Here is a 16,204-nt window from a genome sequence, read left to right as displayed (position 1 = left end):
CCAGTTCAAAACCTGCCAGGCTTCAGACCCAGGAAAAGTCAATGTTTTAGTTCCAGCCTGAATGCAGGAAAAAAAGCTGATGCTACAGTTCAAAGGCTATCAGCTAGGAAGAATTCCTTCTTACTCAGACTTTTTGTTCTATTCAGGTCTTCAACTCACTGAATGAGGCCAACCTACATTAGGGAAAGCAATCTGCTTTATTTAATACACCCATTTACAGATTAATCTCATCCCAAAACATCCTCACAGAAACACCCAGCATAATGTTTGACCAAATATCTGGGCATCTCATGGTCCAGGCAAATTGACACATAAAATTAATCATCATAGCTTCTAAGCAAAATAGAGTAACAGAAACTAAATTTTCCCCCTTGTGTGAAACAATCAAAATGAATGATAGTGGATAGGAAACAAACAAAATGAGCCCTACAGTTTCCCCAGCTTACTGTCATGAGAGAATTTCTGGGCCACAGCTTAAGGAGGAAAACCCAGGTACACCACCAGACAGCCAATAAAAAATATCAGGCAGGCAAACTAGCCGAAGAAGGCAACCATAGGTAAGGGAAAAATTAGTTAACTGAAAACAATCTAGAACTCACACAGATGTTAGAATTAGCAAAAAAAAAGATATTAAAATAGTCATTATAGCTATATTCAATATGCTCAAAAAGTTGAGACAGAAAAAGTAAAATAATGCCCAAAATGATCTTCTAGAGATGAAAACTACGTCTGAGAAAAACATTCCTTGGATGGTATTATCATCAGATTACACATTTCAGAAGAAAAATTTAGTGAACATGAAGAAATATAGCCATAGAAGTTATCCAAATTGAGAGACAAAAAAGATTTTACAAAATGAATAGAGCTTCAGTGAGCTGTGAACAACTTTATGTAGCCTGGGTTCTCAGAAAAAGAGAGAGAAATAAAAAAATAATTTTTGGAAGAAATGATGACTGTCAACACAATTCAGAGAAGTTCAATAAACGTGAAGCATAGGCACACAACAACAAACACATGAAAATAACCACACCAAGGCACATCATAATTTAGTTGCTCAAAACCAGTGATAAAAAAAGAGGATCTTAGAAGCAGACAGAGAAAACAAATTCATTATACTCAGAAGAATCAAGGTGAGAAACACAACAGGTTTCCTGTGAGAAAAAATGAGGTACAACTGGAGTATAACAATGACTGACAGATTTATTTTGCTTTAGGTCCAGATATTTTTTAGCATATTTCTGTGAAGTGGGATTTTTAATTCAAAGTAAAATGTGCAGTTCTATTTCTTTCCAAAGCTTCCATTAAAGACCTTTGATCTGCTTGTCACTGAGCCAGCTGCTGCTCTTGCAGTCTACAGCTGTACACCCATAAAAATGCCCTTTGTATTTAGATCTCTTGTGCTCAGTGTGTTAAAGGCCAATTTTACTGTCAAGTTGCAGTGTCTTAATAATATTAGTTACTCAGTTTCTTATTTTTACCCTCTTTTTCCTCCATGATTTGATTATTCTTAAGTATTCAATTAAGTATTTTTACAGTCTGGAAAAAAGATGACTTCCCAAAAAGATGTCCTGAGAAAAAATCTGAAGATAGTCCATGGCTGTCCCATCACCTATGCTTTTGCAAACAACTGGGAAAAGATTGAACAGTTCCAAAGCAGGCCAGATGACATTGTGATAGCCACTTACCCCAAATCAGGTGAGTTTTGTGGCCTGACAAATGCACATCTGACTTCAGCTTTTGTTCCCTGAAAATTAGCTTCTCTACAAAATCGCTAACATCCTAAATAAAATTAGTATTCCTAAAAGTCAGTCTAGCCATCTACTTTGAGGATATTAAAATGGACATTTGGGGCATAGAAAGAGAAACTCTGCAGAATTAGTTTTCTAAGATAATATATTAAGGTGGCAGGCTTCCAACTGGGAATTTTTGCCCCCAGACTCAGGTGAAGGTAATAAAAATGTTGTCTTTTGCCACAGGTACCACTTGGGTTAGTGAAATTTTGGACATGGTTCTAAATGATGGAGATGTTGAAAACTGTAAGCGAGATGTTATAACTGTGAAAGTTCCAATGTTGGAAATGGCTCTTCCTGGACTGGGGACTTCAGGTAATTTTAAATCACCCAGAATTTATAATTTTGTAGTAGTATTTACATCACATATTAAACACTGTATTTGTGATGTCCATTCAAGGAAAATGGAGTATATTTGGTAACATAAAATGGAAGTTTTGCAAGCAGTACAATAAGCAAGGCATACAGAGAAACTGTAGTTTAGTCCATTGCATGCACATCCAGGTATGCTAATCAAAGATAAAATAATTTTGTTATGGAAAACAACTAAAAATCTCATTGATAAAAAAACCATTTGTTATCTTTTACTGAATTTTGTTGTATAAAATTTGGCAGATTAGAACAGTAATTTCTTAATTTAGAACATTACTGTAATTAAATAAATAAGAAGTACCAATGCCTCATAAAACATAAAATTTATTATTAATACAATTCATTTTTCATTGCACAAATATTTACTGAGTTCTTCTAAATAACTGTGCACTGTTCTATGGACTAGATAAAAAATGATCAGTAGGGGCTTCCCTGGTGTCACAGTGGTTAAGAATCTGCCTGCCAATGCAGGGGACATGGGTTTAAGCCCTGGCCCGGGAAGATCCCACATGCCGCAGAGCAACTAAGCCTGTGCACCACAACTACTGAGCCTGCACTCTAGAGCCTATGCTCTGCAACAAGAGAAGCCACTGCAATGAGAAGCTCTCACACTGCAACGAAGAGTAACCCCTGTTCATGGCAACTAGAGAAAGCCTGCACACAGCAACGGATGACCCAACGCAGCCAATAAATAAATAAATTAATTAATTAATTAAATCTATTTTTAAAAAGTCAGCAAATTAGATATCCTATCTCCAAGGAGCTTACAATAACATTGCGACATTAAATAAGTAAAGAAACTAGCAATATACGAATATTGTTAGCCTAACATATCCAAAGAATAGGGCTCTACGAAAGGGAACATCAGCAAACTTTACTTTAGATTGGGTAGTTAGGGATATCGGCTCTGAATGGAGACCTAAAGCTTTGCACAGTGCTAGAGAAAGCATATTTCAGGAAGATGAAGCATTAGGTATGGGGGCCTAGATGCAGAAAAGACCTAGGTGTAGTCCAGGGACTAAAAAATCAACCACCACCACCACCAACAACAACAATGAGAGAACGGAAAAGTGAGAGGCAAAACAATTGGAGACGGGGCAGGGACAGATCATGCAGGGCTTGTAATTCTTAAGAAATACTCAGTGAGCTAAGAGAGAATCAGCAGAGTAGGGTATCATGTAAGCAATTGAGAAGGGTTCAAAAAGCGAGGGCTAGCTTTCAAATGCTGCTAGAAACCTGGGATAAAAAGACAGTATTATGGTGGTGAATGTCTATCAATGTAAACATCAGAATTCAAATTATCTCCCCTACTGGAGCTAGTTACTTCCACAGGCAGAGAAGGACCAGCTGAGAGGGTATATGATTCCCTCTGTGTGGTTGCCTGAAGTCAGAGAGCAAATGCTAAAGCTTGAAACTAAAGGATTATTCTGGGACAAGCAACCAATCGAGTGAGTTAAGACTCCAGAACCATAGAAAAGTATGAAATGAAAAAGTGATAGAATCAAAGTAATCAGGGACAGGGGAGCCAGAGATTACTGGTGAGAGACAGAGGTTGGGGATGGGACGTGAGGCTGTGTAGCATCACCAGAGAGTGAGTAGGTGAGATTCGGCAGGTAAAGGAGAGTAAACTGACACTCAGATTTCCTCTGCAACCTGAATGTGTATGTTTGTGATGTCATTACATATTCCCAACATTCACATTTAAGTATGTAAAGGGTTCATTTAAAGGACCTCATGTGGCAAAACAATCACAAGACAGAAGAGGTTGAGCTATCTTTCAGTGAAGTTAAGAGATGGAAGAGGAAGAACAGATAGTGAAAACTTTATAAAAGAGACACATAAAATTTCAAGTCATGGACATTGAGGCAGAGTGAGTTGTGGAAGATTATGATTTCTCATTTCTATATGCTGGATAAAGTAGCTGCAGCTACCAGGTCAGTAGAAACATAAGGAATTAGCTGGTGGAATTTTACAGGTGTATAATTAATAGTTCCAGATAAAATCCAGGATACCCAATTAAATTTGAAAATCAGATAGATACTTCTTTTATTTAGTATATTTCAAATATTGCAGGGGAGATACTTACAGGTATCTGTTGTTTATGTGAAGTTCAAATTTAACTGGGATTCTTGCATCTTTATTTCCTAAGTCTGTCAACCCTATCTGCATTGATATTAAGGGGTTCTTCTTGACACCACCATGTGCTATGAACTGTTCTCTACAGAATATTCACTGGTGAACATAACAAGCTACGCTTCTGCTCATATGGACTCTCCATTCCAGTGCGCATTTGGGAATGAGGATGGGAAGAGGCATGGGAACTGACAATAAACAAATAAATAAAAAACTGTGAGACAAAATATGTGCTGTATAGAACATTTAAAAAGGATGACTAATTTGCAACTGAGTGGCTTTTAAACATATGTAGTTAATTTTGTGAACAATTGAAGCATAGGATTGCTTTGAATGAGTGAGTCATACAATTTGGGGCAGGTGTGCCTTTGTATGCAAAATATGTGAAGATGATATATATAGGATTAACAGGTAATCTAGAGGTTAGACTGGGTGTAAGTAATATTGTGAAAAAATGTACAGGACTGTAAGATTGACTGGATGTGAAACCTGAAGGAGGAGACAAGAATAATTGAGATTTTAGGGACTGACGACTCTATATGGGATGACATCATTAACAGATAAATCTGGGAAGTGATAAAGGCCACTGAGTCCATTAAAAAATCATAAATTAAGGGTAATCACAGCTCTTCCTGGTCTATGTCAGAAATTCTCTGAGTATGCCTTTACCCCAAAAGTGCCCTCAGACTGGCCAAGTCACTTATAGATTGATCTAGGCCCCTGGGATCTTCCTAGCTCTTCATGTAGAAAATAAATGGATACTTTCTGTCACAAGGAAGTTCATATAACCCTTAACCAAAGACTTAATTTGAAACTAAGTTCTATTACTTATTAGTTGTATGTCTTTAGAAATTTCAGCCAGCACCTAAAAATTGCACAAAAATTTCATTTTTTATATGCGTAATATATATATATATATATATATATATATGACACATAAAGGAAATAATGAAAATGCAGGTACAACAGGTGATGCTCTACAAAGATCTTATCTATACTACAATAGCTGCTGCATAACAATAGCCAATATGAGAATTACCAGTTATCAATATCTCTACATACAGGAAACATTTTTGTAATTACTTGTAATAATGCAAAGGCATGATAAAACTCCAAATTGCTAAGGTTGGTATTATTACTTGTCATTTGGGAGGTGGTTAAAATGAAGCCTAGAGACTCTGGGATACTTTCAGATATTTCATGATGAGTGATAAAGTTAGGATTTGAGCCCAAAGAGGCTAACTGCAGAACCCAAGCTCTTAACCATTAGAAAATATTGGCTCTTAGAATCCAGATAAATGATGCTTGAGATTGGTTCAAAATTTAGCAGCATTATATACTGGTCAAAAATATTTTGAAAAGTTGGTTAAGAAAATCCAGAAATGCAGGTTCCTTGGAGACTCTAGTATCTCCATAACCAAACTAAATTTCCCTAGGTATAGAGCAATTAGAGAAGAATCCATCACCCCGGCTTGTGAAGACACATCTACCAATTGATCTCATTCCTAAGTCTTTCTGGGAAAACAACTGCAAGGTATACTCTAAACCACAAGTAAATTTTTTAATGTGACTTTTAACCCTTTTTCACTCACATAGTAAGTAAAGTAATTGCTCAAATGTTTTGTTTATCTGTTACCATGAGAAGTGAGCTACATTAAAAAAACGTGTTTCGATTAAAAGAATACGTTTTAGCCTAAACGTACATGCTCAAGTTTTCCAAGGTTATGAAGCAACAAACTCCTTATCTCAGCACAATATTGCTACTATTATTTCCCAGCTGTCTTATATAGTTTGACCTTCCCTGAAAACTCAGCATAAGGATATCAATTCTTATTTAATAGTTTGGTAAAATTCTTCAGTGAGACATTTGAGCCTGGATATTTGCTTCGGGGAAACTTTTAAATTTAAAACTCATTTTTTTTCCAATAATTGTGAAGGTATTCAGATCGTCTATCTGGCTTTTGCTAGTTTGTGATATGTGAGGAATTCTAAGGTGTTGAGTTTTGTAGTGAAATGTTAATAATATTCCCATCTTATTCTTTCTTTTAACAGACTTTTTTTTTACAGCAATTTTATCTATTTTTAAAGCAAATTTATTTTGACAGAAAATTGAGAGGAAGTTAAAGAGGTTTTCCATATATCCCTTGCTCCCACATATCCATAGACTCCCCATCATCAATATCTCTGACCTCTCACCAGAGCGATACATTTGTTACAATTGATGAACCTACATGGACACATCATTATCACCCAAAGTCCATAATTTACCTTAGGGTTCACTATTGGTGTTGTACATTCCATGGGTTTGGACAAATATATGATGACATGTATATACCATTATAGTACCATACAGTGCAGTTTCACTGCCCTATAAATCCTCTGTGCTCCACTGATTCATTTTCTCCCCTTAACCCTGGCAACCACTGATCTTCTTATTGCCTCCATAGTTTTGCCTTTTCCAGTATGTCATATTGTTAGAATCATACATACGTAGCCTTTTCAGATTGCATTCTTTCACTTAGTAATAGGCCTTTAATATTCTTCCATGTCTTTTCATGGCTTGATAGCTCATTTCTTGTTAGTAATGAGTAATAGTCTATTGACTGGAGGTACCAGGGTTTATTTATCCAGTAACCTACTGAGGGACATTATGGTTGTTTCCAAATTTTGGCAATTATGAACAAAGCTGGTATAAACACTCATTTGCAGGTTTTTGTGTGAACTTTATTTTTCAACTCCTTTGGGTAAATACCAAGTAATGCAATTTCTGGATCATATGGTAAAAGTATATTTTGTTTTGAAAGAAAAAAGTGTCTTATGAAGTAGCAGTACCATTTTGCACCCCCACCAGCAATGAATGAGATTTCCTGTTGTTCCACACCCTCACCAGGATTTAGTGTTGTCACTGTTCTAGATTTTGGCCATTCTAAAAAGTATGGAGTTGTGTCTCATTGTTTTAATTTGCATTTCCCTGATGAAGTAAGATGTTTGGTATCTTTTCACACTCTTATTTTTCTTTTAATAGCTGCAAGATTTGTTGTGATATCCCCTGTTTTTTATTGATACTAGTAATTTGTGTCTTCTCTATTTATTTTGTCAGTCTTGTTAGACGTTTATCAATTTTCTTGATTTTTTTAAAAGATCCAGCTTTTTGTTTCATTAATTTTCTTAATATTTTCCTGTTTTTAATTTCATGGATTTCAAACCTGTTGATTTACATGCCTACTATATGTTACTTTTTTTCTTAAACAAAATATCATGTATTTGATTTTTTTTCATCCTCTCCCTGCAGATGATTTATCTGGCTCGAAATGCCAAGGATGTTGCAGTCTCATTTTACCATTTTGACTTAATGAATAATTTACAACCTCTTCCGGGAACCTGGGGAGAATATCTAGAGAAATTCTTGACTGGAAATGGTACGATGGCCTTGGCTAAAAATTAATGTCATTTTTAAATTATTTTAAAAAATAATATTAACCATTACAAGTATGAATTTTCCTTTCAAAACACTTATTTTTCCAAATCAGTAACAAGTACATTCAAATACCATTTAAAAATTAAATCAAATACATCTAATATTTTACTATGACATTCAACATATAAACCTGGTATTAAACATTGGCTTAATGAAAATATTCTTGAATCTCTTTTCAGTTGCTAAAAACTCATTCTCAGTTCCTGCTCAGAATAGAAATTGTTTAACTTGCCCAAATCATTAGTTAAATCTGTTACAGATATATTTATAGTACTTAGGTAAATAATTGATTGAGTACTTCATAAAAGAATAGTTTTCTTCTGTGTGAGGCTAAGTATAACCTATTAGAGGTCAATGTATTTTCATTTGAAATGCTTCTTTTGTACTTAATATTTTTAAAATCTGATTATACATCCATAAATGGCTGATGGTATATAATTGTTTAAATTGGCTTTACAGTCTCAGTTCCCTTGAGTACTAAATTCCACAAAATGTTTGTACACTTTGACTTATTGGTCACAAACAAATCTTTGATTTGATGAATGCTTATGGAAGTAGACTGTTTCTCTGGTTTTAGTGGCCTTTGGCTCCTGGTTTAATCACGTTAAAAGCTGGTGGAAGAAAAAGGAAGAACACCCAATACTTTTCTTATTCTATGAAGATATGAAAGAGGTAAAATGGTAGAAATGCATTCTAGATAATTCTTTAGCTACATCCTGGGGTAAAAGGATTATTATATTTTTTCAACTTGGACTCTATGGAGTCCAAAATGACATGATTGCTTTGCCTATTTTCCTTGCCTACTTACCCAAATCTGGTTAAGGTCATTAATGACAATAACTGAAATCAGGGACATTTTTATCCTCATCCTTCTTAACCATTGTGTTTCTTTTGAGCACCTTTTCTTTTCGAACTTCTCTCCTACATTTAATTGGTTATCACACTGTCATGGTTTTCTTGTGAATCTCTATCACTTACTCATTTTTCTTTTTGAATTCTTTGCTATAGTTTGATGATCATGTCCAAGCCCACTGTTGCCAAAACTATTTATGTACTAATGACCCACCAAAAACTCCATTTTAACTTCTACCCTGAATTCAAACCCATGTTTTTATTAAAACAACCCTCAAATTTAACATGTTCAAAACTAAACTCGTCTTGCTTCTCTCTCTCCAACAGGTAATCCTTTTCCTTTATTCTCTCTTTTGGTTAATGATGTTTGGTTGTTCATTCAGAGTTCAAAGCTTGAAAGTAAATTGTCCTCACTGGCTTTCATGTAGCTGATATGGTTCCACTATATCCTGAACATCCCATTGTTTCACATGCTCTAACTATTATATCTTTCAAATGTGTCCTTCTCCTTTACATCAGCTCGGTGCTTTGTGACCACCTAGAGGGGTGGGATAGGGAGAGTGGGAAGGAGAAGCAAGAGGGAGGGGATATGGGGATATATGTATATGTATAGCTGATTCACTTTGTTATACAGCAGAAATTAACACACTATTGTAAAGCAATTATACTCCAATAAAGATGTTAAAAAAAAAAAAGACAACAGGGCTTCCCTGGTGGTGCAGTGGTTGAGAGTCTGCCTACCGATGCAGGGGACGCGGGTTCGTGCCCCGGTCCGGGAAGATCCCACATGCCGCGGAGCGGCTGGGCCCGTGAGCCATTGCTGCTGAGCCTGCGCGTCCGGAGCCTGTGCTCCGCAACGGGAGAGGCCACAACAGTGAGAGGCCCGTGTACAGAAAAAAAAAAAAAAAAAGACAACAAACTGAGATTGCAAAAAAAAAAAATACACATGCACATACATTCACCACACACCCACACACACACACACACACATACATAAACACACAGAGAGTTAATAAGACATATTATTAAATGCTGTTGCTTCCCTACTACATATCAGATACAGTCCAAATCCTTCAGCAGGACATCCAAGGATGTTCTCAATTTTACCCCAATTCATCTTTCTTGATTCATAGCCTCTCCCACTCCTATAAACAACTCAGCTCTAACTGCAACCACTTTGCTTTTTTTCTCCCTTGAACACACTGTGAGAACCTATACCTCCAAGAATTTTAACTATTTTCTCTGCTGGGAATTCACTCTCCAACCACTCAGCAGACTGCATCTTGGTAAATTCTGACTCATCTTTCTAAACTCAGCTTAGATGTTACCCCCTCAAAATCTTTCTAGATATATCTATGTAGATTTTAACTTAGCTTCCTAAAAAGTTATAAATATTAAGTTTATGTCATTAGAATCTGAAAAAATGATTTATCTCTCAGATTTTTTTCTTCTTATTCTCAAAGACCAATGAATAATTTAGGTCTTGATATCTTTGCAACTTCATTGGAGTTTATTTTTAATAATTTACATCCAAGCAAGATTTGATCAGTATTTACACTTTAAAAAGTACCTGAAGTTTTCCCTGAATTTATTATTTTTGTTTTTAAATATTATTATTAAGAATAAGAAAGCAATTTTGATGAAGAACAGAAAAATAATGGCAGAAGGAACAAAGATACTAGGTCCCTAAAACATTTACATTTCAAATCTGATCACAAATTGAGCTTAAAATCATTACTATAATCTTTTTCTCTAAATACTGTTAATATTTAGGCCAAGATTTATTCTTATTGTACTTTGAATGAAAACTAAAAATATAAGATTTAGAACAAACAAAATATTCCATTCTACTTTTACTAAACATAAATTGTTGATTTTTCTCATTTTTATGATTTTTTTCACATTATGTTAATGAGTTATTGTGTACCATTTTCTAGCATATGTCTCTTTACCCACTGATAGAATCCAAAGAAAGAAATCAAGAAGATTGTTAGATTTCTAGAGAAGAACCTGAATGATGAGATCTTGGATAAGATGATCCATCATACCTCCTTTGAAATGATGAAGGACAACCCTCTGGTGAATTATACACATCTACCAAGTACAGTGATGGATCACAGTAAATCCTCTTTTATGCGCAAAGGTTAATATTTTGCTGAGTTTAATTTTCCTTTTTGCTTTCTTATGAATTACTCTGAAGTGAGGATTAGCTTTGTAATCTCTATCAAGTTACTTAGCCAATTTTGGCATCAATTTCTTCATCTGTAAAATAAGGACACTAAAAATACCTACCACAAAAGTTGCTGAATTAGATTAGAAATTATTAAAGGAAATAATGCATGTAAACACGTTATTAAAATACCTTGAGTACTTGATACATATTTCTCCTTCTATTTACTACCCTGCTAGAAGGGAGTGGTTTTGTCAATTCTGATGTGAGTCATTCCAAATTTTTTATTACTAAATCTTAAATCTTTGTTTAAATTGTCATAGGTCTCCTTCTCCTCCCCAGTAATAAACTAATGTCACTCAATACAGTACCATCTTCTTTAAAGACCCCTTATCATTTAGAAAGCAGTGGTCATTTTGTTAAGAAGGATTCACCAAGAGTAATAACATTTTTTTACCATATGGGAAGTTTTTCCTCCCTAAAAATACTGTCTGAATTATAGGAAAACATGGAATCTAAAATTAACTTAAGAAAATGACAATAGAGAAATATGACATTCACTGTCAAAATACAGCTCTATTTCCATTAAGGCAAATACTGTATATTATGGTTTATTGTATATGGCTTGTGTCAAAAATGTGTTATTAATGATAAAAATAATGCATTTAACAGATTATTAACTAAAATTTGAGAAGTTATCCACCTAGTCTTGCCACCTTTCTTTTCAATGTCCTTTACTGGATTGGAGAGAAAAAGATAAAATTTCAGCTGGTGTGCCGGGAAGTAAACATAACCCTAGGAATATATTGTGCATATGAACATGTGGATCAAAACCCTCAATTTTGAAAGAGTTATATGATTACAGATATTTCTAACACAGTTTTCTCTGTACCTTAGTGTAGTCCTATACTAAAAACACTAAATTATGTTTTTCTTTTAATTTTCAAAAACACTGCACTTAAAAAATAATCTGTGGTATAAGAGGGCAAGGCAAATTTTTCATTGTAAATGGTGCATTACAAGTTTGAACAAATAAGACTGACAAATGCACAACACACACATAACACACACACATGTTTTTCTTGTGGAAGAAACAGAGACAAAAAACCTCTTTAATTAAACAAGGCAAATTTTCATTATGCCAGACCATTGAATGTAACTTCCAGGAGAGTTTTATCCCCAGTCGTATGAAAATTGATATGATCCAATGATATCTCATTAGGGTATAAAGATAGATGAGATAAGCTCAGTATGTGGATTCCATGCTTTCACCAACTTCAAAGGAAAAGGGTATATGAGAGAGATAGTCTTTACATCCCCTCTGGGAGTAGTGAAGAACATAACCTTTGTGGTGAGATTGCTCTGGGATTTATCGAGGCTATGCCACTCACTGAACCTTTGACTTTGCATATATTAATAAATCTGCCACAGTTTCGGTTACATCACTGACAAAATGAAGAAAGGAATAACACCTATAGCACAAGTTTTGGGGGAGGATTTTGGGAAAAGATATATAAGCATTTACTATATTTTTTCTGACCAAAAATGATATACACAAAAGTAGCAAGTCATATTAGTCTAATATGTTCTAATCTAATAGTTCAAGATTCATCTATTCATTTATTCATTCATGCATTCAATAACACTTAAAGAATACCCTTTATTCATTAGTTAATATTTATGAAAAGCTCTTCATGAACACCTATATGCAGCTCATATTCTCTAGAATATAAATGACATGTACATCTACCTCAAGAAGCTCATAATATAATACAAGAGGCATGCATGTAATGAATATTGAAAAGGGCTCAAAAGTGAAGAATGGACAAAGGGCCAAGCATAGTTTGGTCTTCAGTCTTGAAGGAGTCCACGCTGGATAAATCAAGGTCAAAATTTAGTCACACAATAGTAACGATGTTAGGGAGAGGATAGATAATGTCCAATGTTTATGCCTATGTCCCAAACAGCAACAAAACAGAAAACCCTGAGATTTGGCAAGAATTTATTTTATCAAAAAAATTTTTATACTTCCCTCACTCTTGTGAAGCAAATGTGTTTGTGTATATAGTATTTATACTCAAAATAGAAGATTATTAGACTACTTTATATATGACTCTTTATTGTTTAAATATGCACTTTCTCTTTTCAGTGACATCTTTAGAGGTGTACTATCCCAGATATGCACTACCCTCACATACATTCCAAGGAACTATTATCATTTGGTGAAAACAGAATAAAGTAAAAAACAAGGGAAACAACCTTGTCTATGGGGATATTTTTCATTAAAAGGGTTTTAAATCTTCATGAAGCAATCATGGGTTAATAAGGCTTGAAATTCAACACTATTATATTTAATATTAAATAAATTGGCAAAATTAATGTTTTCCTCCAAACCCATTAGCAGTACATTAAAAATTTATTAATTTTCCAAATATATATTTTTAAGCATCCAGTATAAAAGATTAAATGTAAATTTATATCCCAACAGTTTCACCTTTGTAAAAATGGTTCAGGGATTTTATGTGTTTGATTTTAATGCTATTCTTCTCCTCTAAAATTAAAATAAGATATGTCTAGTGAATTCAGGAAACACAAATATCATCCAAATATCATAACATCCTCATTTATTATTTTTGTGAAATGATACTTATCAGCTTTCTGTTTCATGGTTTGACTGTGCTCTTGACCAGGTCTTTGTACAGTTTCCAAAAGTAACTCATGAAATAGAATACTCCCTGACCATTGATCCAGTGGCCAGTGGTAACCCCATGACCTAGGACAATTAGAAACACTAAAAGAATCTCTTTTAGGAAACTATTGTACAGCCCATAAATTTAGACAAGAAAATTAATCTTTCTCATGTATTTTTAAAAGCCAGACTCTGCACCTTATTTTTGATAAAGGAGGCAAGAATATATAATGGAGAAAAGACAGCCTCTTCAATAAGAGGTGCTGGAAAAACTGGGCAGCTACATGTAAAAGAATGAAATTAGAACACTTCCTAACACCATACACAAAATAAACTCAAAATGGATTAAAGACCTAAATGTAAGGCCACACACTATAAAACTCTTAGAGGAAAACATAGGCAGAACACTCTATGACATAAATCACAGCAAGATCCTTTTTGAACCACCTACTAGAGAAATAGAAATAAAAACAAAAATAAACAAATGGTACTTAATGAAACTTCAAAGCTTTTGCACAGCAAAGGAAACCATAACCAAGATGAAAAGACAACCCTCAGAATGGGAGAAAATATTTGCAAACAAAGCAACTGACAGAGGATTAATCTCCAAAATTTACAAGCAGCTCAATATCAAAAAAACGAACAACCCAATCCAAAAATGGGCAGAAGACCTAAATAGACATTTCTCCAAAGAAGATATACATATTTCCAACAAACACATGAAAGGATGCTCAACATCACTAATCATTAGAGAAATGCAAATCAAAACTACAATGAGGTATCACCTCACACCAGTCAGAATGGCCATCATCAAAAAATCTACAAACAATAAATTCTGGAGATGAGGTGGAGAAAAGGGAACCCTCTTGTACTTGGTGGGAATGTAAATTGATATAGCCACTATGGAGAACAGTATGGAGATTCCTTAAAAAACTAAAAATAGAACTACCATACGACCCAGCAATCCCACTACTGAGATTAAAAATCTTTTCTTTTGGTATACATTAGCTTTTCCTTCATAATGAAAATATTTTATTCATTCATATGTTTTCTTATTTGTAATTTTTAGGGATTACAGGTGACTGGAAGAATTACTTCACTGTCGCCCAAAATGAGAAATTTGATGCCATTTATAAGAAGGAAATGTCTGAAACTGAACTTCATTTCCGCACAGAGATTTAAAGAGCCTAAACTGAAAATTTGAAGAGAGAAGTCTGACCTGCAGTGTGTTGAAACAGGGACAGTTATGACTTGATTTGGGCAATTGAATGGTTTTATAAAGGGGAAAAAATGTGCTTTTAAAACTTTGATTTTTCAGTGTTGTTAATCAAGTCCCCACTCACCAAGCTTCCAAATTCCCTAAAATTAGGACAAACTGTTACCTTTTTGTATACTATTCCTGCCTTTTCCTAGAGTAGTACTGACAAGAGAGAAAGTTTCCTACTCAATCTCCATATATTGTGGTTTAAAATGAAGTTCTACTCCCTACTAACCTAGCCCAAGAAATGCTGCTTTAACACTCACACTATGTTTCCTAGCTCTGCCCCAATTTCCCTTTCCTAAAAACTTGACCCTCGACGTTCTCTTCCATTGCTGTCTTCTGGGTTTCATGTTGTTCCCTGAGTCATAGCTCATCTTGTAATGCCTCTCTTGGAATTATATGGTTCATGTCCTAGATAGTATGGTTCAGATTTTGGAAATGTTATTTCCATACCTGATTTCTGTTTATTCAAATTTCTAATTTCTGAGTATGTAATTTTTGAGTCTCTAAAGGTGAAAGATCATCATTAGTCTCCCTAAGGCTCTCCCCTGGGAACAGGAGCTCTGGTCTGAGAGTCTGGGTCAAGGGCTGGAACCTGTTTCCTATGGAGAGTCCTTCCAAAATTCAACAGCTTCTTCTGAATTCCTGAGAATTTCTTATTGCCATGATGCGTTTACCATTTGGGAACTTTGGTTTCTTCATCTTGTGTCTGAACAGATGTGTATCCCTTAATACCACTTTCAATACCCCACATATAATCACATCTACTGCTAAAACTTTCCCAATCTGGTGCCTACAAGAGACTCTCTAGGCTGAATCTCCACCTACACCCTCCAGACCCAATGTCCCTTCTACCTACTTTTCCACACTTAGGTCTATCTGCTGGTCTCTTTGATAGATGTTTCTTTGAAACATAAGTCTTTAAGTAAATGTTTATATGTTTTAAGGTAAATTTTACAGGAAATGTCTCATTTAAAGAGATACATTAGAATTCTTTTATTTTTAATTGAAGCATAGTTGATTAACAATATTATATTAGCTTCAGGTGTACAACATAGTGAGTCAATTTTTTATAAACTGTACTACAAAGTTATTACAAAATAAAGATTATATTTCTCTGTGCTGTACAATATATCCTCGTTGCTTATTTATTTTACACATAGTAGTTTGCATAGTTTAATCACATACCACTATTTTGCCCCTCCCGACTTCCCTCTTCCCACTGGTAACCACTAATTTGTTCTCTACATCTCTGAATCTGTTTCTGTTATGTTATATTTGTTTGTTTTATTTTTTAGATTCCACTCATAAGAGATAAGGTAGAGTATGTCTTTCTCTGTCCAACTCATTTCACTAAGCATAATACCCTCTAAGTATATTTACATTATTGCAAATGTCATAATTTCATTCTGCCTATGACTCAGTAATATTCTGTGTGCATATTTATCCATTCATCATC

The 16,204-nt window shown here is 34.6% G+C and overlaps 1 protein-coding gene across 1 annotated transcript; it reads left to right on the top strand.

Annotated features, from left to right (window-relative positions):
- Window positions 1–1,547: 1,547 nt before the first annotated feature.
- On the top strand, window positions 1,548–14,666 carry SULT1B1 (sulfotransferase family 1B member 1; the record flags this gene model as incomplete). Its single annotated transcript, XM_082838772.1, has 7 exons — window positions 1,548–1,695; window positions 1,977–2,105; window positions 5,732–5,829; window positions 7,588–7,714; window positions 8,351–8,445; window positions 10,588–10,768; window positions 14,554–14,666. The coding sequence occupies 7 exons, from the start codon at window positions 1,548–1,550 to the stop codon at window positions 14,664–14,666; spliced, it is 891 nt and encodes a 296-aa protein (XP_082694898.1).
- Between the last annotated feature and the right edge of the window lie 1,538 nt (window positions 14,667–16,204).

Source organism: Leucopleurus acutus (genome assembly GCF_964270905.1).
Source record: "Leucopleurus acutus genome assembly, chromosome: 4".
In the NCBI taxonomy this organism is placed as follows: domain Eukaryota; kingdom Metazoa; phylum Chordata; class Mammalia; order Artiodactyla; family Delphinidae; genus Leucopleurus; species Leucopleurus acutus.
Note: the sequence above shows the minus strand (reverse complement) of the source record. Positions and strands in the feature narration are given on the sequence as shown.